The sequence below is a fragment of the Numida meleagris genome, chromosome 1 (assembly GCF_002078875.1).
Source record: "Numida meleagris isolate 19003 breed g44 Domestic line chromosome 1, NumMel1.0, whole genome shotgun sequence".
In the NCBI taxonomy this organism is placed as follows: domain Eukaryota; kingdom Metazoa; phylum Chordata; class Aves; order Galliformes; family Numididae; genus Numida; species Numida meleagris.
The window spans coordinates 49,212,885-49,239,620 of NC_034409.1; the positions used below are offsets into that span (position 1 = coordinate 49,212,885).

Below are 26,736 nucleotides of genomic sequence, written 5' to 3' on the forward strand. Positions count from 1 at the left end.
AAGAAAAATTTGTTTCCATTTCATTTGATTGCATTGGTCAGACTTCTACGCCAGGAAAAGCAAACTGCCAAACCCCTAGCAAAAAAAAAAGGGGGGAGAGGAGGAGGAAGAAAAACAAAATTAAAGAAAAAGAAAGAAAAACGCAGGGCCTTATGAATATGCAAATAAGGGCATAGCATCACCTCCTTTCTCTCAAGCCCAATGGAAAGAAAACAGAGCCTCCAGTTAATAATATTCAAGAAATGTAAAAATAGAAAAAAGCGAAGGAATCACAGGCCAAGCGAAGACATCAACATGAGACAGAGTCTCAAGCAAATGCAACCGAACAGATGAAAACACTCCCTCAGGCAGTAGGGGCATTGCCACCCCCTGTGAGGCTCTTTCAGCAGAAGCTCTGCTAGCGCTTTCTTTGGGCTCCATTTGGTTGGTTGCTTCCTCTCTACCCTCATGTATCCATGAAATTCAAACCTTAAAGCCAACAAAATTCTTGTGTTTTTCTCTCAACTGTTTTTTCCCTTTGCATATTCAGGAAGAGTTTGGTCCTAGAGTGAGTGGAAGGGAGAGGATTCTTAAAATGTCAGCAAATATCACTTAGTTATTTCACAGTGAAATACTTTGCTTAAAAATGGCAATGCACAAAATGAAAGCTTTAGAAATTTTCATTTTCAGATGACATTTTTTCTATCAAAAATGGCCTATGTTGCAAAATGGTTTTAATACCTTTAAATGACCTGAGAAAACATATTTTTCAGGTCCAAAAATATTTTGTGTTAACTCAAAAAGAAATTTGATTTTATTTTCCTCCACTGAAAAATATAAAGCAACAACTGTGCTTCTCTCTTTCATTTGTAACCAAATCACACCTCCCTTTCCAGATTTTTGAGGATGTCATTGATTGATCTGGAATGGTGGGATGGATCCTTGATAAAGCACTGTGACAGGAATATGTAATAACTGCACCCATACTTTAATGCTCATCTTCCTTCAGGATTTCAGCTATTACCTGAATTAAGATATGGATATTCATTGAGAGGAACCTGGGATAACATATTTCCACAATCAATGAAATGATCACAATGAATGGACACAGGTACAGAGCAACATGGCACATGCCACAAAAACCTCCAAGCCAATGGTAAGCAGGAGTAGATTTGACCATAAGCAGTACTGGTCTGGGACCAGCACACCAGCTCTGCAAAGGCAGGAGGTATTGCACTGCAAGGTGTAGCCTCACCCTAGGTAGTTTAGGTTCTCTGCAAAGCTGGGTTTAACTAACGGGATGTTAAGAACTGAAACTTTCCAGCAGCACTGGATATTTTTGAGCTGTTGTGCCTTCTCAGCATTATCATGTTTGAAGTACAAAAAAAGCACTTCTACTGCTTTTTCACATCTGCCCCTCACACTGTCAATGAGGCCCCGTAAGCCTGCACAAAGCCAGTTACAATTCTCCTCTGCCTATCAAACTCTTCACAAGAGTTAGGCAGTTGGTGTGTAAAGCCTGCTGCCTACCAAGCTGACTAATGTTGTCTGATTGTTCCCTTGTACTCCCCCGTTGGTCCATCTGTACCCATCTGCTGCCTTTTGTCTTCTAATTAAAGTGTAACTAACCATTTTGGGGTAGGAGCCACCTTTCTGGTTAGCTATCATATATCTCTCTGCAGAGCGGAGTCCCAGGTCCATCACTGGGCACTGGGGACAGCAGTGACAACACACAAGAAATAACAAGTGTTAAGGGAGTACGGAGAGCCCCTCTCCATGTGGCATAGGCAAGTGGGCTGGAAGAAAGCCCCAGACCAGAACTCCCATCCAGAATGCAACTAAAGCAAGAGCAGTCTTCTCCTGTGGACCACATGATCTTAGTGGACTTCTCCAACCTTAATGATTCTATGATTCTGTGGCTGGACTGTGTTACCACATCAGTGTATCAGGCATAGACCTCAGGGTTACCCTGTCCAAGAAGTCAGGCTGGCAACCCCAGCACAGGTCAGACAGCTACTATCGCCCAAATCAGCTACACCAGAATGGAAATGGAGGCACTCCAACACTGACCATGCATAATAAAGATCTCCAGATTTTCCAATATCTGATTTGCATTAGAGGACAAGGTCTCTCCAAGAACCTGTCATTGTTTCAATGTAAGAATTCTCTCTGGTAGCCAAGGAGTAGGGCCTGGTGGAGGGGAGCCAGAATACTTTTCTGCAGGCTCATGAATCATACAAATATACTCCAAAATTCAAGCAAACAAAGTCAGCAACTGCTTCAGCAAGAGGCAAAGACAGCAAATGGCTTATGGTGTCGGAATATAGGGTGGTTAGGAGGAAGCATCCAGTAAATGTCCTCTTTGGTCAAAGAGATGGACTAGCTCGTTACTGCAGGATGCGGTAATCTAATCTAACGCTTTGATACGATCAGTCAGCAAAGATACCATTTGATAAGAATGACCACAAGATTTAAGTCTGAGGCTTTTTCAGAAAGATTGTTCCATTTATCACCTGATAAGGAAAGCTTTGTGTTGCACTTGCAGCTGCCCTTCTCCTTAGGCATCAATATAAGATTAACACAGCCAAAATTAGCCATAAATCCATACAGCTACACCCCAGGCAATTGTGAGAAGCCAGGCCAACTCCTGGCAGTGGGTGCAGCATAGGTGCACAAATAAAGCCATCTGGTTGTCTGATTGAATCAGGGTCATCAGCAGAGCCATCAGATGTGACCTAGATCAGGCATCTAAGGGGCACAAGCTTGGGAGTGGGGTATCCATAAAATATGTATTCTTTGATGCAAGTCTATTGTCTAATGAGAAGCAAGTGATTCAGCAAATTATGATCTCTTAGAGAAATGTCCAGAAAGAGCACTCCACAAATATGGGGGGAAATGCATGTACAGACTCCTATTCTAATTTCAGCTATTTGTGCTTAAATCCAGAGAGGTGCATCTGCCCTAAGAGAAGCTACATCCGTCTAAAAGCTGGTTCTATGGGAACAGAATCAGTCACTAAATCTGAGTAGGTTTAAACAAACTCCTATGCTATTTCTCTTTGGGGACAATGAGTCATAAATCCCCATGTACACAGGGAAATTAGCAAAACAAGACTGATTGGCAAAAACAATCCAATCTTGTCTCCCCATAAAAGGAGTTGGTGGGATAAAAAACATTTCCTCTGTGAAGTCCCTGGACATGCTGACAAGATGCCAAAACTCTGCACACAGAGCAGAACCTGGCCTGAAGAAATAACTTCCCCTCCAGTGAGACAAGCATACCTGTGCAGGCATGTGTAAGTGATCAGAATGGCTTGCTCAGGTGGGCACCAGACAGCACAAGGAGGAAACTGTCTCAAATGATCTAGTCATCTTTCCAAAGGCAGTGAGGGGAGGGTCATCAGAGAAGATGCTTGGATTTGCACAGCTGCAAGTTTCACCTCATAACCTTGTATTCTTGTTTCTCTCTTAAAGAGCCTTCTTCAGAAAAGGAAAGAAATAAACAAATCTAAATCTTTCCTTCTGCTGAAAAATGTAATGTGCACGATTTATATTGGTTCTTCAAGAAATAGCCAGTGCCACACAGATCCTTACTAAAAGCCAAGAATACTGATCAGATATTCAGTCCTTTTCTCCCCTTCCCTGTTATTTCTGCCATGGGAACACTGAATTGCAGAAGGAAATGACTGTGAATACTTCTTTTAATGCACAGAAAGACTTCAGACCAGCCCCATATGTCTTCTTCCTTAACAGAGAGGATAATTCTCCCTTTGAGCTTGTGATGCACACAGATACGCTTGCAAACAACAAGAGTTGGGGTCATTACTGTCTTCTGGTCCTGCAGAAGCAGGTGGTGGTTAGTTTCTCATCACTCTGAAGTTTGTATCACTATCAAAAGCTACAGCGTCTTTAGCATTTCTGTGGTGCTCACCAGACCTTCAACGCTGCAGACTCGAGGAGGTGACACGTACCTCCATAAGGGCTGTTGTTTGTAGCCATCAAAATTGGCTTCATGCTCCAACTGCCTGCTCAGATGAAAGGGACATGATAGAAGCCTGCAGAAATGATGTCCTCACTGGTCCAGGATTGAAGTTTTTGCTGATCAGCCTACCCATGGCCTGGTTTTTCTCTCCTATAAAATGAGGGCTCTTGTGAGACAATCCTCAGGTTCATCTTGCTCGCCCAATCACAGAAATGTCGGCTGGCAGAGAATCATATGAGATCACTTTCTGTATCCTTCTGCTCTGAGGCAGGACAGGAGAGAGACAGACCCTGCACTGCTGGATATTTTTTTGTGTCCTCCAGCAAATGAGCCTCACCAGCAAATGAGCCTTGCCATGTCTCACCATGCTAACAATTAGACAGCTCCCTACATCCCTAACTGAAATCTTTCTGCTTGAAAATTTAGCAAGATTTCTTCTTCATCCTATTCACTGTGGACATGAAAAGCAACTGGCCATGATGTCCTTTTTCAACAATGTTTCAGATGTCCAAAGTCTTTTTCTCCTTCCTCTTTTTTTAGATAAAACAAACCTTATTTTTCCATTTTATTTTCCTCAGTCCTTCTTCCTCTCTGTAGCTCCCTCCTGCACTCCAAGGGAACCTTTCCTGAGCACAGATGGGCGTAACACCTCTCTGTGGTAAGCAGGGAACAGGGTTGCATGAGTTCACTAATTCAGAAACTCACCTTCTTTCTATGATAGGACAAGGGAAAATGGTTTTAAACTAAAGAAGGGGAGACTGAGATCAGATGTCAGGGGGAAAATTTTCCTCAGAGAGGGTGGTGAGGTGCAGGCACAGGCTGCCCAGAGAGGTTGTGGATGCCCTGTCCCCAAAAGGGTTGAAGACCAGGTTGGATGGGGCCATGGGCAGCCTGATCTGGTGCTTGATCTAGCTGTTGGCAATCCTGCCAGTGGCAGAGGAGTTGGAACCTGATGATCTTTGAAGTCCCTCCCAACCCAAGTCATTCTATGATTCTATGATTCCATGGTCCATGACCCAGGCTGAACACATCTCTAGAAAGCTCATGCAACAGCAAGTCACTAAGATTTCTGACAGAATGTCACACAGCAAATGACCCCATTCCTGGGGAGCATTAACATCTGCAGTGGAGTAGGGGAACAAGCTAGGAGCAACCTGTGAACTTCTTATCATGGCTAAACCCATGGCTAAAAGAAGCAGAACAGATGCTAATAATTGATTTTTAGGAGGTCAAAAGTCAGGCACTGATAATTAGAGGAGCAGCAGGCAAACATTTTATCTGCAGAGGAGGCGAAGGTTCATAGAGTCAGAAGATTAGCACACACGTCAGGCAGAATGGAGGTGGCATACACTTCCTGTCTAAAATGGCTTAATGTGGCACCTCAGCCAAACGCATCACCTGGGGCTTTGCAAGTCCAGCCAGGAGCAGGAGTTATGAGAGCATTTGAGGTAAGACAAGCCCTAGGACACTTGTGAATCAGAGGGTGCTGCTGGGCAGCACAAGAGGTTGCTGTTGCCAGCCAGATGGAAAGGTGCTCTGAACCCACAGAGAGAAAAGGCAGAAAAGTTTTAGCTGGTGGGAGGCTGAGGACAACCTAGTGATACAGGTGATGCAAAACTCACACCTCGCCTTTGTTAAAAGCTATGCTTGGGAGGGAACCTCAGAGACATTGATCTCTGACATCCCCAGTGTCACTAGAGGAAGGGGAAGCAGCACACAGGAGGGGCTGGGAGCTGATGGGACATGATTGCTGTGCCCTGCCTCAGCAGAGAAGGTGGATGTGAGCAAGAGCTGGAGAACAGCACTTGCCAGCTCTCACAAACTGATCACAGACCCAGAAGTCCTCACCATATGTGAGATTACAGAAGAGCAGAGGGAGAAGACAATCAGTAAAATAAAGAGAAAGCCCGGGTGAAAATTCTTCCAACACAAAACACAGACACAAAAATGAGGGCAGTACCTAGCCTCTGGCTCGCCTTACAACACCTCTGACCTCAGCCTATTGCTGCACTGAGGCAGAACCTTTATGGGGCACCTCTACCTGTGTGCCTGCCCCTCTACAGTCAATACAACAGAGGCACATAGGCTCTCAAAAACACACCTAGGTTATGTCTGGCTAGTGAAGCAAGAGCTCTACTAAACAGCTAATTAAGAGCTAGTGAGGGAAGGCATGTAGCCTTCTGCCCCTGAGGAACAGTCGTGCTGAGAAGTGAATGAAGCGCAGAACATTTGTTATCAAGAGAGGAATTGTTACTCATACCCACAGTAGCAGAAAGGCTCTGGATACTGCTCCTTTCCAGAATGTGGCAACTATCCAAGTTTTTTTTGTGATCGTCACCCCTGCAAGGCTACCACTTGTCTGAAGGACACAGGAGGAGATTTGTCATTATTGGGGTCTGGGGACAGTTGTAGCACTTCTGGAGAATGACATCTGGTTCTGAAATAGCTGGTGCATTTCTCAATATTTTTCTTTCCATACTGGGCGGAAATCTCAGCAAATTTCATAAATCTGAAACAGGTTTAGGGACTGTCTGCATCTTTGCCGCTAAGAAAATGGAAGGCTTCACACCTGTTTTAAAATCTTTCTGTACCACTAAATCCAGAGGAGACTAATAAAAATGATCAAAAGACTGGAAAACGTGACCTACAAGGAGAGACTGAACAAATTCTTGTTTAATCTGCAGCAGAGACTGGGAGACAACATGGTAGAAGCCTTCAAACATACACAGAGAAGATAAAAAGAGGAAGAGAATAAACAATTCTCCATGTCCACGAGGGAGATGCCAAGTAGTAATGGGCTTAAACTGCAGTCAGGGAAATCTAGGTTAGACATTAGAAAAACTTTCCAGAGTAAGGAAAAAGAAGGCATGGAAGAGACTGCCTCAGAATTTCATGGAGTTTCTAGCATCGGAGGACTCTCAGAACAGGTGAAGCAAACATCTGTCAGGAATCATTTCAGTCTAGTTGATCCTTCCCTTGGGCAGAGGGCGGAACTAAATGACCTCTTGATGTTCCTTCCAGGCACAACATCTGATAATGGATAAAAGTGTGCAGTGGTGTAATTAAAGACTAAGCAATCATGAATGCATACAAGTGGACTGAATCAGTGTTTGCCATGCAGCTACTTTCATCTCTCATCTCCTACTGCCTGAGTGTTTGACTGGGAAAATCTCCTGTTCTTCACACAGTTTCTTCTGTGTATTACCTAGAAGTTGTTAGGTTGAAACATCTTGCTAATTCCACAGAAATTATTGCAAGTTTGGATGATTTTACACTGCAAAGCAATTCACTTACAAATATATTTGGATTGTGTGCTAATAATATATGAATAATTTATGGTTTATATTGTGGCATTGCCTGGGAGCTGCTGTTAAGGGCCAGCATTCCACTTAGTGTGCCTCTGCAAACATGGAACAAAATTACGATCTTTGCCACAGAGAGCCATTTCACTCTTATGCTTTAATGTTTGCATTTCAGCTGAATGGAGAAAACTAATAACAGGACTTAAAGGTTCCAGCTATGAAATGTATTTTTTGTGATCAGAGCATGCTGGAGATGATTTCAATGTTTTCCAGGAAGAAAACATTTAAACAGCTCAGAGCATGATTGTAACAATCTGATCCTCACTGAGTGAGATCCCGCTTCAAGGTGAAACATTTGTGCTCAGGAAGCACTAAGGGCTTTTCATACAACTAGTACCATGGCACTAATATCACAGATCTCATTTCAGTCCAGCCCCAGCTCCTGTAAAATTAAGAGCTGTTCTAGCTTAATGCATGCCAAGTGGTCCCCATAGACGGCATGTCACATTCAGACAGGTCCCAGGTCCAATCCCCACCACTCAAGCTCACCAACATCCCTCCCCCACATTTGCTTAGCTGAGAGATCACAGATACTCTCTCAGAGACTGAACAGGTCTTATAACCATTAATGAAAGCCCCCAAGTCCTCACTGAGGGTGCAACACAGTATTGCATGAGAGAAGCAGGATGAAAACACAACTGTGTTTAGCTGTGCCCCCACCCAGAGTCTGCAGCACATTCCAAAATTGCCCATAGGCTGCCCTGCTAACAATCCCTAGCAGGGTTTGTGCTGCTACTGACTTGTTTTCCTGCTGTGATAATAGACTGTTCCTCTGTGAGAAGAAATTTGATGCCAACTAGAAACAAATGTACTTTGGGATCAGGCCTAGCCAGCAGGGCTTCATGAAAGGCAGGTCCTGCCTGACCAACCTGATCTCCTATGATTGGGTGACTTGCATAGTGGTTGAGGGAAAGGCTGCTGACATAGTCTACCTCAACTTCAGCAAAGCCTTTGTCACTGTCTCCCACAGTATTCTCCTGGAGAAGATGGCAGCCCATGGATTGGACAGATACACTCTTTGCTGTTGCTTTGCTGGGTAAAGAACTGACTGGATGGCTGGGCCCAGAGAATGGTGGTGAATGGAGTTAAATCCAGCTGGCGACTGGTCATGAGTGGTGTTCCCCAGGGGTTGGTGCTGGGGCCTGTCCTTTTCAATATCTTTATTGATGACCTGGATGAGGGCATTGAGAGCACCCTCAGTAAGTTTGCAGATGACGCCAAGTTGGGAGGAAGTGTCGATCTGCCAGGGGGTAGGAAGGCCTTACAGAGGGACCTGGACAGGCAGGGTCACTGGGCTGAGGCCAATAGGATGAAGTTCAACAAGACCAAGTGCCAGGTCCTGTACTTCGGCCACAACAACCCCAGGCAATGCTACAGGCTTGGGCAGAGTGGCTGGAAGACTGTGTAGAGGAAATGGACCTGGGGGTATTGGTCAATGCTTGGCTAAACATGAGCCAGCAGTGTGCCCACGCCAAGAAGGCCAATGGCATCTGGCTTTTATCAGAAATAGTGTTGCTAGCAGGAGCAGGGAAGTGATCGTCCCTCTGTACTCAGCCCTGGTGAGGCCACATGTCAAGTACTGTGTTCAGTTTTGGGCCCCTCACTGCAAGAAAGACATTGAGGCCTTGGGCACGTCCAGAGAAGGGCAAAGAAATTATGAGGGGTCTGGAGCAGAAGCCTATGAGGAGTGGCTGAAGGGGCTGGGATTGTTTATAGTGGAGAAGAGGAGGCTCAGGGGTGATCTTATCGCTCTCTACAACTACCTGAAGGGAGGTTGTGGTGAGCTGGGGGTCAGCCTCTTCTCCCATGTAACTAGCAATAGGAGGACAGGGAATGGCCTCAAGTTGCGGCAGGGGAGATTCAGGTTGGATACTGGGAAATACTTCTCTGAGAGAGTGGTCAGCCTCTGGAACAGGCTGCCTAGGGAGGTGGTAGAGTCACTGACTCTGGAGATTATCAAGAAACGTTTAGATGTTGTACTGAGGGACATGATTTAGAGGGAAATATTGGTGATGGTTGGACTGGATGATCTTAGAGGTCTTTTCCAACCTTGGTGATTGTATGATTCTATAATTCTATGGTCTTTGCCTGGTGGGCTTTGGTGAAGTTGTGCAACAGGCAGAATTTTACATGAGGTAGGCAGGCAGGTTAAACCTGCCTGGGCAAAATCCAGCCAGCGTGCCTCCAAACATGTCCAAGGTCTGTCTACACATGCTGATGCCATGTCCTACATTTCCCCTTGCTCCTGTCCCTCTGAGACCTCTGCTGCCTCTCCCAGACCACATGTTCTCATCTGGTCTGCGCAATGCCAAGACCACAAGGTAGATGGGTCTTCCTGGAAACCAAGCACAAGATGGAGTCTTTTACCATCTCCACAAATTTCTGCAATGACTAGATCTTAATGCCTGTTAGGGACTAATAAGATCACTCTTCTGCTTCCTTCAAAATTTGCTCCTCTGGCCCTCTTCTGAATGGACTTCTGACAGCCCTCTATTTCTCTATGAATTGTTCCTGGCTTTGGCCAAGCAGTCATGGAGAAAAGGCTTTTTCTGGCTAGTAGAACAAGGGGGCATTTTTCTAAGCCATGCACATGATCACATCCAGCCTGAGATCTGCTTCATATCTGTTGAGTGCTCTGCTGAATTCTCCTTGCTTTTACTATAACTTCTCATCCTCATCACTTTTCTATGTCTTATAACTACCTCCAACTATCCCCTCTGCTCAGCTGATTCAAACCTTTTGGGAACGCTTGTTCCAAGCCTGGACCACCGACATTTATGTGGGAGGTGAAATGAACTAAAGCTTTGCACTAACACAGAAATCCACAACGTTTCTTTGGGTCACATACAAATTATTCAGAAATACGCAAATTTAGATATTTGAGCAACTTGATATGATCTCATGTACACATCCTACTTCATACACCAGCCCATTGCAAGCAACAGTGGCCAGATATATCAAGTACAGTTAACAGTAGCATATTACTAAGTGTGGCTGTGGCTCAATCACAGCCATTAGAGAACTTCACAGCCTCCAAGCCATGCAGAGAAGTATTTTCCATCTGTGCCACTGAAACTCATGGCACAAAGGAGATCTCGTCTCTGAAAGACAAGAAAATTTATGTTCAGAGGTGACAGAAGGGAAGCTGATGAATTTTTTATGCATGCTAATGGAAGAATGTAATGGCATCCTGCATGGTGATGACAGCAGCCTGGGTATTGGAGATACCAGTGGCCCAGGATGCAAGAAGGAAACTGCTAACTCTTCATAAGAAGAAAAGGTGGGGGGATAATTTGCTCAGAGCCTTCTTCCATCCACCTCCTGCCTGACACAGCTCGAGAATCACCAAACATGTCTTACCCTCTCCCACTTCCTCTCCTTGGTCAGAAGGATGATCACCAGCTTGGGATGCATCTGATATCCATCCTCACTGAAAGACAAATTCCTGCCTTCGAAGGTGACGTTAATCAGGTACCTGTAGGAGAGAGAAAAGAGCAAGATGAACATTAATGCTTGGGAACTGAACCTGAAATAAGAGCCTACCTCTCCCTCTGCAATTTGTGCCAGGGTGACAGAAGTACACTACAAGCAACTGATAAGTTGGGGACAGCAAAGGAAAATCAAAAAGGAAGTGGGTGATAAAAACAGAACAAATACTCCAGGAACTGGGGCAATCAGATAAAGTAGGGCACTTGCCCACATTTAGGACTTGGGTATGGAAGCCGTGTCCCATGTTAGGTCTCGCCAAATTCCTGAAAGCAAGTCACATGCATACATGTGTGCCCGCAGTCTTTGATTTCTTCCTTCCACAAAGGGCAGAGAGATCCATAGCAATTAGCTGTGTAAACATGGTCCACAGCCTACATTTTGCTCACTCTCCAAGGGGGATTTCACATTTCATTTGAGGACAGCAATGTCTCACACGTGAAGCAGTGGATACACTCCCTCCCCACTCAAACATCCAGGCAGCAATAAAGGAAGCTGCAGGGAACAGAGGAATGAGCAGTGCACCTGTCAGATACCCTGTTCCTATGAGAGCCAGTATGCCCTATAGGGCTCAAAGTGATCCTCAGAAGCAGCTTAGGAATAGGGCCAGTTGGTGCTCAGATAGCCCAGTGAAAGTCCTTTTCACTAGGACAGAGCCATGCCACGTACCCAGCAAGATCAAACTACAGGGTGATCAGCCTTGCAGATCCCTGCAGCCAACATTAACAATTCCCTTTGTCTGGAAAGGCTCTGTCGCTGTTGTGTGAGGCACCCTGCTTTGGGCCATCTCATGTCAGCTGTACAAATGGACTATTAAACAGTCCAGGCTTCAGTCTCATTTATCCTCGGGCCTCTTCACTCAGCGCCGGCAGTGGGGAAGACCTTTAAGTGGACCGAGATTACAACTACACTCATTTCCAGGCATTTCTGCATTGTGAGAGCATGTTGAAGTGGTGTTGCTGTAAAAGAGAATCAGGTCTATTGTTTTCTTAACTGTCAGACCATCCAGAATGACACTGTGGGGAAGAAGGGGAGGCAAATACACATTTCACAGTTCAGTGGCTTATAAGACATCTCCGTGGCACTCTGACGGTTTCCCCTGTTCATATATTTAACTTCAATTCACAGTCCTGTTTCATGAAGTAGGTTTCGCCTTTGTACACCTGCTCTAACACCAGTAGCATCAAATCACGGGAGAAGCAGAGGTGACCGACTGCCTGCAGGGCAGCCCCAGGACACTGCCCGCCTCTGCTTCACCCATTCTTCTGTAAATTACACAAGTAACATTTCCATTACAGTCACAAGAGGCTCTTCTGCTCTATTACGCCCATGACACTAGCAAATATTTCCTAATACTCAGCCTCAGTTTGTCCCCCTGAACTTAATTTGAACCAATTTCAAGGGAAAAAACAAAGAATCAAATCAAAAATACAAAACACTCAAATTCCGATACTTTCAAGGAGTTCACACTTTCCCACGGAGAACTCCATACTAATTTAACAAAAGTATGGTTAATAGGCAAAATTATTCAAACAAATACAAAAGCAGGTCATGATTTTAGCTTCTTCCGTTTCCCAAAAATTTCTTCCTTTTTATTCATCAACAAAACTCATCCACTAATTTCCCAAAACAAATGCAATCGGCAATTACATTTAATTCTAAAGGAAATTCCACACTTCCTCTATGCTGTGACCTTCAGGAGATGTACACAGTGTAGAACACACAGGCCTACAGAAGCCCAGTGGGAAACATTGCAACAGGCCTATTTTCAAGGACAGACTATTTGCTATTTTCCAACAGTCAGACTCATCCAGCACCCAAAAACCGAGGGAACTCCAAATCATCAGTCGCTTGGAAAATCTCAGCCACATAATTGTGTCCTAGTGTAAAACATCCCATGGCAAGACCACACATGGTCATCTTCTGGCTTTTTCTCCCCAGCTGTTTGCATTGCTCTGGTAGAGAGGAATGCCAAGCACAGACCATCGTGGGCATGTGTGGCCTACCTGACCTACGAAATGCTCTGACAGTGATAAAGACCTTTCAGTGGACTGGACTAGACTCTGAGCACCCTGATTTAGCTTTAGGTGTCCCTGTTCATTGCAGAAAGTTGGACCAGATGGCCTTTAAAGGTCCCTTCCAACTCAAATTACTGTGATTCTATGATAGATTACAGCTATATCCCATTCATGACTTCTCTGCACTGGCTTTCAGAGAAATGACAAAGCAAGGCTCCAAGATGAGGATGCCGTTAGCCTGATGGGAGTTGCAGCTTTATGTGTCAGTATTTAGAAAGCAGTGTCAATGTCTAATTAAACAAATAGTGATATTAGGTGGTTCTTGGTCCTCTTTCCCCTCCCACTCGAGAATGATGCCACTGTGGGAATCTCCCTTGCACAGCCTGACAAGAGGAGTTCACATAAATCAGTAAGAGATGTGACACAAGAGGGTGTAATTTCTGTTTGTTTTCCACCAGAAAGATTAGAACTGCTAATAATAATCAAGGAGGGATCATCAGTGACTCCGATCCATGGAGTTGCCTTGAGATTTACACTTAAAGTGGCACTAAGATCCCTCACTTCGCACCTTAATGACTGAAATTAGTCTCCAAAATTGGCACAATAACTCTTCAGAGGGTTCTCTCTGTAACCCGTTAGTAACATGTTTACAAAAATGTGCAGAAAAAAAGGCAGCTCCCTCCACAGCTTTCCCCACATTTCAGTGGCTCACAGGTCCCACCACATTGGGGGTTAGGATTACCCCTCTGTCACCAGTATATCAGCACAATTGTTGCCCACTCTGGCAACAGGATGATCAGTCCCCAGATGAGAAAACAAGGGGCTGAGAGGTTCCCTGCATATCTGCAACAGGGGCAGCATGAGGGCAGCGGGCTGTGCACGTGGGTGAGGTAACGCAAGATGAAGCCATGCCTGAAAGATGCAGTGCAGGCTTGATGCATGATTTCCCTGGTGTGTGTGACTCCAATATGGAAAGAGAGTGAGATCATTTTAATTAATTTCATTTGCTAGAATCACCTTTCAGCAAAGATTTTTGCTTACATGGGTGTTTCTGGAGCTGCTCGTCACAGGCATGGAAGGGTCCATCCCCTCCTCAGCCCAGCACAGACGCAGTAGTTGCAATGCCCAAACGAAGCTGTGTGGGAGCAAGATGCAGATGACATGGAGGAAACAGACATTCTTTGCCTGTACCACAGGGCACACAGGCAGGAACAAAAGCAGAATGGAACACATTCTTGGGCACAGAGCAAATCAGACCCAGGGGACCTGGCTCCCTGTCCCATGCTCAGATCATTAGGTAACATCACCCGTCCTAGAGATGAGGCTGCCAGCCCTGCAAGCTAATGGTGAGTGTTTCCAAGGCTAGCTGGCATAGGAAATAGAGCATTAAAACCACATCAGATGGCAAATTTAGGACCAGCGGAGAGATGATGACATTTTAAATGGTTTCAGCTAGTGATGGGGAAAGCCTGGGGAAGCAAACGTGGCAGGCTGAGGGGCTGTGGGGAGTGGCAGAGAGGGTGTCAGCTGAATTTTAGTCTGCCCTAGAGACAGCTCGGAAAGGGATGTGTTTAAAATCAGCACTAACCGCTCTGACTTCTGCCTTCAGTGTCCTGCTGGGAATCAGCTCCTCCTGCAGCTATGGAGTGGGTGGGCAAATCTGGTCAGAGCCCCGGCTCCATCCTCAGTGCTCCCTGCATCACACGTGCATGAACACACACACACAGGCGCTCCCCTGTGCCCTGTCAATGCTTGTTACACTCCAATGCGACAAGCGGTCTGATTATCCCAACACCAACCGCCTCCCCCAGTAAGACAGGCTGTACAAATAAAGCAGCCTCTCCGCTGTCCGCGTCAGGGGGTCATCTCTGCAGCCCAGCAAAAAAGCAAGGAATGAAAGGAGAAATGGGGTGTGGGTGGAGTGTGGGGAGGAAAGGCAATGGGATATCTCTGCCTGGAAAGATTTGCAAGGTATTTGGTGCAGGGTAAGGGGAGGGGATGCAGACTATCATCAGCCTCTTGGAAGCTCAGCATAATATGAAATACTGAGGCTAGTTCAGCAGTGTAATAGCAGTGAGGGGAAGGCAGTGCAAAGCCATTACCCCCCAAACTCTGCATGGTAAAGTAGCCTTTGTGTTCCCTGACAGACAGGATTACACAGCCACTGGCCAGAGGCGCAGGCTGCAGGCACAGCTGCTGGCCCAGCTCTGCTTCATGCAAGGATGCTGCATTGCTGCATCCCAGCACGGCTGCCTGCGGCTCCAGTCATGTTACACGTGCAGCTTGGTGCACACAGCCCTGGTGCAACTCCCTGCTGCAGCTCCCTTCCCTCCTGCATGCCAGCTGCTGGACCAGGATGGGCAGACGGAAGAGTGGGTGGACTCAAAGGACAGGAGAAAGGGAGCTTAGTACCAGTGTGGCTATCTAAAGGTGGGAGTTCTGACCTTCAGATAGCAAATGACTGACAAATAGAAGTATAACCAGCACTAACTGCTGTTAATAGCTTCTTTCATCTGAGAGACTGAAATAGCGTGCACTTTTTTTTTAATGAGAAAACTGCAGTTGATCCCTTCAACTTCTGATGTAAACCTCCATTCCCCAAACCCATGGGAAGCTTAAAATAATACAGATATTATTTCTCCATACTGTTGCTCGACATTTCCATGCCTGCTTCTGCCTCAGAGGACAGCCAATATATGCACACATCCATCCGGACCCAGCTGTGAGGACATGAAGTCCCTCCAGATAAGGAAGACTCCAGGGGACATCAAATCCAATTTCTCATTCCCAAAAAGATCACAGAATCGCAGAATGGTTTGGGTTGGATGGGACTTCAAAGCCCATCCAGTTCCACTCCCCTACCGTGGGCAGGGCTGCCACCCACCAGCTCAGGCTGCACAGGGCCCCATCCAACCTGGCCTTGAGCACCTCCAGGGATGGGGCACCCACAGCATTTCTGGGAAAAAGATGAGAATAGGCTCTGTGTGGGCCTTGGATCAAACTTCCCTACTGCTGGTACTGACCCTGGCTGAGCCCCTACATGCTCTCCCATCGCTCCTTCCCCTGCACTGCTCCTGCTGCTGTGGTGCTGATGGCTCATGAAGCTGAGAGAGGTGAGCACATCTGGCTGCGTCCCTATAACATCTGGCCAATGTCAGGTATGATTTACAGCAAAAAGATTCCATGCAAAGGGCATGAGAGCAGCTGATTTAACATAATAAGGGGCATGGACTCTGTTCTTTCCACAATTATGAAAAACAAAATCAAAACAAAATAGAAGCAGCCACTGAAAAACTAAAACTTAAAGGAACAGCATCCCACTCTTCTTCATTTACTTCTTTTTCCCTCACTGTCAGTGTTACCACTGACTCTGGGGAGATGCATGGAAGAAAGAAAGAAAGTGTAGAAACAAGAGCAAACAAATTCCAAATTGTACGTGTGTCCTACACCAGAAAATCTCTCCAGGCTGCAGCCATATAGTACCACTGGGAACCAACCTGACCACAGGCTGAGAGAAATACCCCAAGCTCAAGATTGTTTTCATTAAGCAAAGAGGTTAGAACAGCATCTAGATTAGGAAATATCCCTCAGGCTACAAGATAACAGAGATATAAGAGATTAATTTGGTTTCTCCCTGCTGCATATACCTTTTTAAAAGACAAGAGTGCACATGCTGGTCTGGAATAAATATTCAGCTGACATTGATGGAGTGATGCTGTCTGATCTGCAGAGGTTCTGGCCTCTCACCTCTAAGAATGTTGAATCTTCTTGATGCTTGGTCCTGACCTGTGAAAAATCCATTTCTGGTGGAAGATAAATTTACTCTGATCTGTCCTTGCTGCTTCTCCATCATATTCTGCAAAGTTGTTTTGAAGACAATGTGCATGTGTGGTGAGCCTTCCCAGTGATGCCTCCCCAGTGACAGCTCCCATATACAGCAGAAGGATGAACCTTTTTCCATCACTCCCTTTCTTAATAATAAAATAAATGGTACTTACACTTTCTTTCCCATTTCCTTGATTTACCTATCATGAATTTATCACTTTAGAAAGATTCTGAGCTGACAGTTACTTGGGACTGATTATATATCTATCCTTAGAGTGTACAGGGAACCAGAACAGTGAGTGGCAGGGACACTTTCCTACATGCACTTCTTGATTCTAATGAGTCGGGACCATTCCTAAGGACAAGTTCACTTTCCACAGTCTGTGCAGTCCCCAGCCCTTCTCCCAAAAATGCTAAGAGGAAATTCAAGCACCACATCACGGGATTTTGCAGTACACACAGCTGTCCGTCTGGAAGCAAGGGTAACTGAATTACCCCTGAATGGGGAACATGGGGTCAGATCCAATCTGGGGCAGAAATGATACTAATGACACTTAGGTGAAAGGCAGTTTGTCCCATGTCTCTAGTCAGCTTCAGAGTTTCCACAATAACATTTTTTGGCAAGTACTAAATACCACCTAGGACTTGATCTCCCATTTGATTTCACCCTCTGCAGTCATTGCCTTTGATAGAAAGAGAGAAAGAGGTGGTGTCCTCCAGGTCATCCTGTAAAGGGTAGGTCACTTACAGGAAATGGAGGTATGGATTAGAATGAGGTGGTCCATTTATGGAGAAAAGGGCAGGACAAATACTCCCATTTGCTATGTGAGTCCCAACAGTATCTTGAAAATTCAACCACAGCCAAATTTCTCTCACACACATCCTAACTAACCTATTTTGACAAACGTGGGAGCCAGAAAAAAAACCTATCAAAATCACCTTCTTAATGGGAAAGAGGGATAAGAATTTGGCAACAACATTTTCTCATGAAGAGGTCAACATTTTTTCAGAAAGATAGAACCATAAGATCTGAAAACTGTAATGACATTGGACAGAAAACGAAGATTCTAGCATTGGTCATGCTCTCATACCTTCTGCCCTTTCTTTTGTGGACAAGAGTCCCAGTGAAAATACATATAACGTGCCACTTTGTAGAAGTCCTACAAGGACCAGCATCACCTCAGCAAGAGGAAGGGATATCACTGGAGATTCAGCCTCTTCAGGTTTCAAGAAGGATAAATAGGAACAGAAAGTTCCCATGCTCCTAGTCACAAGAGAGGGCAAATAGGATTTCTGTGTCAAAAGATTTCATTTTAAATCCAAAATATTTGATTTACAACTTTTGTTCAAAAACTATCAGTTTTGCTGGCAAAATGACACAGTCCCAAATAGCTTGAGAATATACCTCTACACCTTCTGGCCTCACTGGAAATAAAACTGAAACAAGGAAAAGTGTATTAAGAACATATTCTGGTTAAAGCTGAAAATATCCATAAATCTCATAGGAAATCAACCTATTCTCAGAAAGCTTTTTTAACCAAAAAGCTTTGATAAAAATATATATGCTTCCAAATTGACTCACCACACCTTTAAGTAATATAAAATAGATAATAGGAAACAACTGTAAGGTCAAAATTGTTGCAGTGACTGGGTAAAGTAAAAACTAAACATTCTGACCAATGCTGGATAAAGCCACAAAGCTTTGCCAAGTTAATAAATTCCTGCTAATTACTGATGGAATATATTACTTTTAGTTTTCACATTTTCCCATCTTTTCTTTTTCATCAAGAATGGATAACATACGACTTTGGAGACAATACTCAAAGGTATTTCTCCTGTCAGAAAGGGCTAAATATCTGCTGTGGTAGATTTACATGGGGCAGTAAGAGCACAGAAAATTACATTTGTCAGAACAGCTGACAGTAGGTCATAATTATGTCTTGGTATCCACCTAACAGGTCACTGATGGAAGCCATACCACTAGGAGCAGGCAAATACTGAAAGGTTAAGCACTGTCCTTCAGATCTGTTTATCTGTCTTAGGGCATAGTCATGCAAACATTGGTAGGGCAAGCCATCACGAGATAAAAGTCAAACAAGGCTCAACGGTTTTTTTCCCAGCATGATGTTTTTCAGTTTTCTCTATCTGCAGAGCCTCAAAAGAATATGCCAGTTGAACTACTGGCCCCATACAGTGAATTTGAAACCTCAGACAACAGCCTTACTTTTCTGAATCATTTTTGGTCCACATAACCACGGACAATAGCTTAAAACAAGTGACAAAATGGACATGCATCTCAACAGACTCTTTTGTTGTCTGAAGGAGCCTCAGGTCATGGGAGTTAACCATAGGAATATCTCTGTATTTATCCAGAGCTCATACCAGTTTCTATCCCAGAAGTCAAGAACAGCAAACAGGTGAGCACATCAATTTTCCTTCGCAGCTTTCAGGATTTTCTTGCTTGCAAAAAAACCCTCAAATCTGTCAGAGAGGTCCCCTCACTTCTGCTAGAACCAACAAGGTTAAAATAGCTGGAGAGACTGAAATAAATCCATTTATTATACCCTTTGAAACAGCAGGCTAACTTAACTTTTTCAACCCACTAAGAAACCACAAGTGATTTTAGGGTTATTCAATTTTTATCAAGTGTTGAAAGTATCCACAGAATTTGCAAGAAATATGAGAAATATCAGAATAGTTTGTCTGGAAATGACCTACAAAGATCATCATATCTCACTGCCTGACCTCTTCAGGGCTAGCCAAAAGTTAAAGCATGTCACTGAGGGCACTGTCCAAATGTCTCTTGAGCACTGTCAGGCATGGGGCATCAGCCACCTCTCTATGAAGCCTGTTCCAGTGTTTCTCCAGTGCTCACAGTAAAGAAGTTTTCCCTGAGAAGAGTGAATCTGTGGCATTTACAAGAGCAGAGTTACTGCCCATAAGGCCACTTGGTCTAAAAAGTGCGACTGGATTTTCCGGGTCTGTAGTTTCAGCCAAGATGGCACCCTATCAGTTTCTCCCCTCATCATCACATCTCCAGAGGGGAACTGAATAAAACAAACAAATAATCACCCCTGTCAGTGACTGGGCGGGCGTGGGGGGGGGGGGCAAATTCTGCTCTCCCCTTGCCAGAGAAGCTGTTCTCCGCTCAGCTCCCTTCTCTCTCCTTCTCTCCCTCTGTGGGTTGATGTTTCCATGGAAACGTGTTCTTTAGTGCCACTGAAATTACATTGCATTTAAAGCATTAACCCTTCCTTGGGCTGAAGAAGGTCTCAGAACAATTAGGGTCTTTTTTTTTTTTCTTTTTTTTTAATTTCCTCTCCTTTAAACTTCATTGTCATTTTTTCTCTTGCAGCAATAGAAAAGCCTCATTCTTCCTCAGGAGACCTCCCAGCTAGAATTTGTCTGATGAGGGGCACAAGATATATCAGTAGTGGGGTAGTGTCTAAATTAAGGTTTCTTCTTTTTTTTTTTTCCTCTTATTTTTACACAAAGCCATTAACGCATTTCTCTCCACACAACGTGCAAACAGGGAAAACACTGCAATAGCAAAGAAATTGAAGAGTGAGACAGTAGGAGAAGCAAGCAAGCCACAAGCTGGCACATGGGAAGAATACAGCTTCAGTTAATAGCAGAGTTGGAGCACTGAAACCCCTCATAGCTCCACACTGAGCAGCAGCTTCCTCATTGCAGTGTTATAATCACAGATCTCACCACTCCTCCTCGAGCCTGACTCCTCTTCCTCTTCACAATCACGTCTGTAATTAGCCACTCTTGTCTTTGCTTGCATTTAGTACTCCAAACACCATTGCAATACTCGGTGCAATCAGCATCCTCGTCACCACCAGTACTCTTCTTCCCTCTGCCACTGCTTTTCCACTCAGATTGCCATCTCTGACATTCTTCCCATTGGAACTCTAATGCCAGCCACCAGCATTCCCAGCACAGCCACTGCCAGGGCACTGCTCCCTTCACTGGAGCCAGCTTGACCAGTAACCGCAGGCACTTTCCATGTCCCAGCTGCGGGCCAGCAAGGCAGATCCCATTCAGGTGCTCCCTGGATCCTAGGTCCCAACTCAAAATGACACTGCAAATCCTCAGCCTGGAGCCCAGAGCTTAGCCCCACCACAGTCACAGCCATCACCTATCTGAACCTTTGCTACACTGATATCATCCCTTCTTCAAACACTGGGAGATAAAGCTGTCCAGGGAGGTTGTGGAGTCTCCATCTCTGGAGATATTTAAAACCCACCTGGATGCTTTCCTGTGCAACCTACTGTAGGAAATCTACTTTAGCAGGAAGTTGGACTAGATGATCTCCAGAGGTCCCCTCCAGCCTCTATGATTCTGTAATACCAAGAATCTCTTTCTAGTGTTTTGTCTGATACCTACACTCATGCATGGCTCCTTTCTGCTCCAAAGTTCCATTACTTGACAGTATTCAGCCCCTTTTTATTATCTGTACCTGCACAGCTATAGGGTCCGTATTCCCTTGCATGATCTATTTTGGGTTGCCCAGTGAACACTGTGAACACTTCAGGCATATCTCACCATTCTCTACTCTTGCCCCAAAAGTCAGAGTGTGAAGCCTCCTGCTTTGAGCTGAGTGCATATGTAGTGCCGTAAGGATCAGTGTGGGAGGAAGATGCTATTCTGAAGTGAATGATAAATATGGATAACAAACTCAACCGAAGTCTTTTCTGCTTGTCTGTAGTGGGTTCCCAATATGGGAGATAGAAATATCATGGGTACATTTTGAACATGGCTGGGAACACTGCCAAAGTCCTACTCAGAGTTCACACATTTACATCATTTATATCACATCCGACTTGTGCTTTGTATTATTAACTTTGCAGAGTGTTTTGTGATGTAGTTTATAGTCCAGACTCTGTTAAATAAATGTACATGCCCTCACTCCCTTCCTTTTGGTAAAAGGGTGATGTCTGGGGCTACACAAGTTCTTGCTAAGAACCAGAGGGTGACTGTTTGCTGCTGTGGTCATTGCATTTCCAAGTTCTAAAGTAGTGTTTTGGAAAACCTTTTGGGATTCATCCCTTAGACCTGAAATGTGCAAAAAGAAAGGAAATATTTGCCTCTTGTTCACCAGTTCTACTCCTAACCCAGGTTGGTAGGGACTGAAGATTTTTTTTCTCTGCTGCTGGATGTTCAGAAACCTTCATGATATGTACAGATGGGGTCCACCTGAGAGGTGTTCAACATGGCACCATGACTATTCAGGATTCTTCCTCAGCAGTGTCAGAAAACAACCCATACAGTGCAACTGATGAAATTATATTTAGAACAGAGTAAAGGCATATTTACAGGAGAAGAGGTAAAGCATGACTGACACATCAAGCTTTTAGCTTTCTGCAGGACAGAGCACAGTCCATGGCAGCTGAAAATCCATCACCTTCCAGGAATTCATACAAAAGGAGTTACAATGACCCAGCACTACGACTTTATGATTTCATAAATCAATAATTTTTCCAACAGTCTAAAAAGACTCAGGGTTATACCCCGTCACTTACTCCACATGCCCTATTTAGACTGACTGCCGTGACATCTGAGGCCAGGCAAGCAGTTGAGTGACTCAGATGCCTGACACACACAGACAGTAGGGAAAGGTAACTATAATGCGTTGGTTAGGTGTCTGCAGTAGACAACTACATCTGAATGTAGTTGTCTGTACATTAAAAAAAAATAAACTCCATCCTCAATGTTTTCCAAAGAAGAGAAAGAGAGTCAACTTCAACCCCAGCTGCTGCATCCCCTGTGAGGTAAATGTGCCATTTTACTCTAGAGCTGCATTTGATTCTGAATGATTTCTCTTCCTCCTCTGTGGGTAAAGGTCAGTTTAAAGAAGCCTCAGGTGTAATGCTAACATCACCTCCAATCAAAGACTCTCAGGAGGTCTGAAACAAGTACAAGGTCCAAATTTGGCCTATATTATCTGAATTATCTCCCTTCTCTCTCCTGAAGAGTCGAAGTAGGAAATTTCCCAAGAATATTTCTTCACTCAGGAGACTTCCAGGACTCCTTAGACCAAGAAATACTGTGAATAAGCTTTTCCAACATGCATCTGGAGTTCCCAAGCCACACTGCCCACTGCAGGAAGCCTGAACACAGCACAGATGGAAACAGTGAGTGTGCTGGGAGTGAGACCAGAACATTTCCATGCAGAGTGCAACAGAGAGTCGATTCCCACGTCTAGCGTCAACTCCCTTCAATTCAACCAACTAGCAGCAAAGCTATCAGTGCACCCTAGCACCAGCGATATCTAGATGGGTTTATTCAGACTTGTGCTTCAATTAATTCACCTTTGACTGGTGCATAACTTAGTAAATTAAAAAGTAACCCACAAACCTCACACCCAAGTTCTGGACATAGCCTGGTAGCTTGGGAATTGGCACGAGTGCCAGGTGGGCTGACGTGAGCTCTGGTCCTGGTCTCATGCAGTACTTCAAGCTGCATCATTTCCGCAGCTCTTGACATGCACATATTGTGGCAGCATATGAGTTGTCTGCACCCTCTTCTCTTGGCAATACTCACTATGATCATTTCAGAAAAAGCAACCACCAGAGGAGGCATCTTTCCGAAATCTTTCCCCCTTCCTTTCACTCCAACATGACTTGGGTGTTTAAACATCATTGAGACAGGCTCCAGACTCCAGAAGACACAGTGCTTTGAAAGAAAATGGTCACAATGTAAGCACTTCCCAAAGCCATAACTCTGCTGGGCGCCCTTTGGCTGGAGCTGCTTTCTGTGGCTTCCCTCCCTCCAGGACCTTGCCAAGACAGAGGCAGAGACCTTCCCCTGCCCAGGGACAAGATTCTGAAGATGCAGATGGAGCCTCCTCCACCCACACACAAAATTGAAAAGCAAACTTTTAGCACCAAAAAAAGAACTGGGGGGGGATGGGGGAGGGGGGAGGGGGAGGGAGGGAGGAGGAAAGGAGGGGAGGGCAGCTGAAATTCTGTGCGGATTATAACTTTTCCATGGCAACAGGCTTCAGAAGCAGGAGGGCTGGGGAGGGGGGCGAGGAGAGGGGGAGAGGAAGAGAGCTAAGGAGAGCGTTCAAAGCACTGTACATTGCCATGGAAACCCGCTTGCATTGCCAATTGCCAAAGTCAGCCAAGATCCCAGAAACGGGTTTGGAAGGGGGCCCAGGAGGGACTGGGCAGGGCAGTCATCACCTGCATGCCCCATCCTGCAAGCCCTGGACCTGCTCCTTTCCCCCTTCCCTGCCAGCCCTGCTGCTGGTGCCCTCGCCTCTGTCAGACAGAGCCAAATTTGGCCCAGTCAAAGAGTAGCAGGAAGCATGGATCAGCAAATGAAGCAACCAGGGCAGGTGAGAAGGAGCAAGGCAGAGAGGGCTGATTTTTCTGGTAGCCACTGGTTTGCTTTCCACCTTTCTGGATCGATTTGGACCATGCAGATGTCATCCTTTTCACACCCCAGATGGCTGTAGAAAGAGGATGTCACTCCTAATCACTGAAATTGAGATGGAAATGTTACTTCACTGCAAACTTAGGTACTGAGGCAAGCAGGAAGGCTGTGTCTGACTAAAAGTCACCAGGTCTCTGTTAGAGCAGGGACATCTCTCTTTTGACTGTCTATCCCACCCATACAGTAAATGTCCGCATCTATCCCTAAGACATGATAGATGTCACCACTTGGGGCCAGGTGAAGAATCAGAGGAGATTCTGCTATTTGAAATTAAGCACACTATAAAATCACAGAATCACAGAATGGCTTAGGTTGGAGAGGACATTCAAGATCACCCAGTTCCACCCCCCTGCCATGGGCAGGGCTGCCACCCACCAGCTCAGGCTGCCCAACGCCCCACCAACATGGCCGTGAAAGCCTCCAGGGATGGGGCACAAACAGCTTCTCTGGGCAGCCTGTGCCAGTGCCTCATCACCCTAAAATAAGTTAACACTGCCTTCCAGCCCTCTTCTGCAGCTCTCAGAGGGCAAGCAGCTTGGTGAAATGAATGATCAGCCACTCACACCCCTTCACACACTGTATTTCAACAGAAGCCTTCTGCTGCCATAAGAAACTGTTAAAGACAGATTTTGGAGGAAGAGCTTAAAAGGGACCCACAACTTCTATGAACCCTTGCTAGTATTTATAGTTGTACCCCTAGGATCGAAAGGGATGGATGAGTCGTTTCAGGCTGCAGACGGCTGCAGACGGCAGGAAGGAATTGACTCCTACTCCAACCACACAACTGGCTAAGCAAATTGTGGAGGAAGATTCCCTTCTCCTGAAGCATCTGCTATCACCCATCTGATTGCACAATGAATCAGTGGTATGAGGACAGGCCACTGTAAGGGTGGGGAGAAAAGGAGAAAAAGATTGCAAATCAGACAGATATAAAGTAAGGAGCTGCCAGTTTCCACTTTGTCAGAGGAAAGGACATGGACCAGATGAAGAGAAAGGGACTGGTTTTTCATACTTCTAAGCAGTATGTTCGGATTACTACTGATAGTATAGCATCAGTGAAGTAGCTTAACTTTTAACATAATAGTAACTTAGTATTTCCACATCTTCCAGAGCAGAGGATCCCAACATTCCCAGCACCATTCATCTCTGTATTATCTACACCAATGAAATAAGGCATCCTGCAGTGACAATCCCACGTGACTATTCAGCAGAAGCAAAATCTATGCCCTTAAGCTCCATGCGAAGAGCCCAGTCACAGGTGTGTTGGATCACCACGTGATTCATCTGCACTGCTCTGCTTATTATTGAGACTGGAGCCCAATCCCAGGTCACCATTCTCATCCATCCTCACTGCTGGTCATGTCATGTGGGATAAAGGACAAGGATGATGGTGGTGGTGTTCCTCCCAGCTTCCCCATTAAAGAAAAATCAGATGACCATCTCTTTTCAACTCCATAACTTCTTAGGTATCTAGAACTAATCTACCACAATCACTGATGCCTTCAAGAACCCAGCATCAAGGTGAAAAATGTCAACATTTTACCAGGTTCCTACTTAGACTGTTGACAGGACCTGAAACTAATCAGTGTTTTGGACGAAGAGAGAGGAAATAATAAAAATGATCCATTATGATTTTACACAGTAAGCTGTTCAATGTGAAAAAGTTAGCATGTGGTTAGTTGTTTTTAGGTTTTAACATGGACAATGCTCAGAGAATAATCAATACATCAAGTTCAATTTGGTGCTGATTTTCAGGTCTTTACTGAGAAGATCTTGTCAAGCTGCTTAACTGGGACCAGCTTCAAACAGCTAAGCTCATGAGGGATGGTTTTTCTCAGGCTGGACTCATTTAAAATCTTGAAATAAGGTGATAAGTGTTATTCTGAAAGGCAATATGAGGGCTGATAGTAAGCAAGGTAACGGACCTAGATAAGCTGAAGTTTAGGGTCATAGCTAGCAGTGAGTCAGGGTCTAATACAGAGCCTGGATAAGGTACTATGCTCTGTGGGCAGGAGAAAGCTGTGAGAACTCCTTCTCTGCCCTAATTCTGACACAATAACTGAGGTGACACTGCCTCCAACCAAAGAGTCACAAGTTCCCCTCTCCAGACACACTGAATTTTTGATTTCAGCAAAGGGGAATACTCAAAGGACACTGCTCTCCTACAAGGACAGTTTTCACCCCAGAGCCCTCCACTGCAAGTACAATTAACCATGCACCAATAAAAGGAGCCAACCACAATTATTTTCTCCCAGACTTTATCATCATAATTACTTTTCAGGAGCTTTTCAGTATGGCATGCATGAGTTAAAAGCACCAGTCCTTGTGGCCCAAAATCTGGTGCCAGAGACCTTGTAGTGAGCTCAGGTAGCAGCCCAATCCCAGTTGTTCATCATTTACTGGTCAGTCAGTACCAAACAGGAGCCTTCCCATGGAAGCTGGACTGCTATCTTGTGCCCGGCACTGAACTTATCTCCATATCTCCCTTGTCTGTGTCTCCCTTCTCAGAAATGGTTAGACTATAAAATATGTACCTGTATCACTTACAGGAGCTTTGCTGGTCCATCTGTGAAATTGCTCTCTGTCTCTTGAAGGCGTGTGCAAGAGACATTCTTTCCCCACCCACCCCCCCTCATCCT

General features: G+C 45.1%; 1 protein-coding gene across 6 annotated transcripts in view; it reads right to left on the minus strand.

The window, feature by feature from the left end:
• GRIN2B (glutamate ionotropic receptor NMDA type subunit 2B) overlaps positions 1-26,736 on the minus strand; it is a 265,833-nt gene that overhangs the window by 67,235 nt on the left and 171,862 nt on the right. For all 6 annotated transcript variants that reach the window (XM_021377811.1, XM_021377983.1, XM_021377897.1 and 3 more), the window contains one exon: positions 10,683-10,797. In XM_021377811.1, the coding sequence (XP_021233486.1) occupies positions 10,683-10,797 (115 nt within the window). The remainder of the gene's footprint in view (positions 1-10,682; positions 10,798-26,736) is intronic.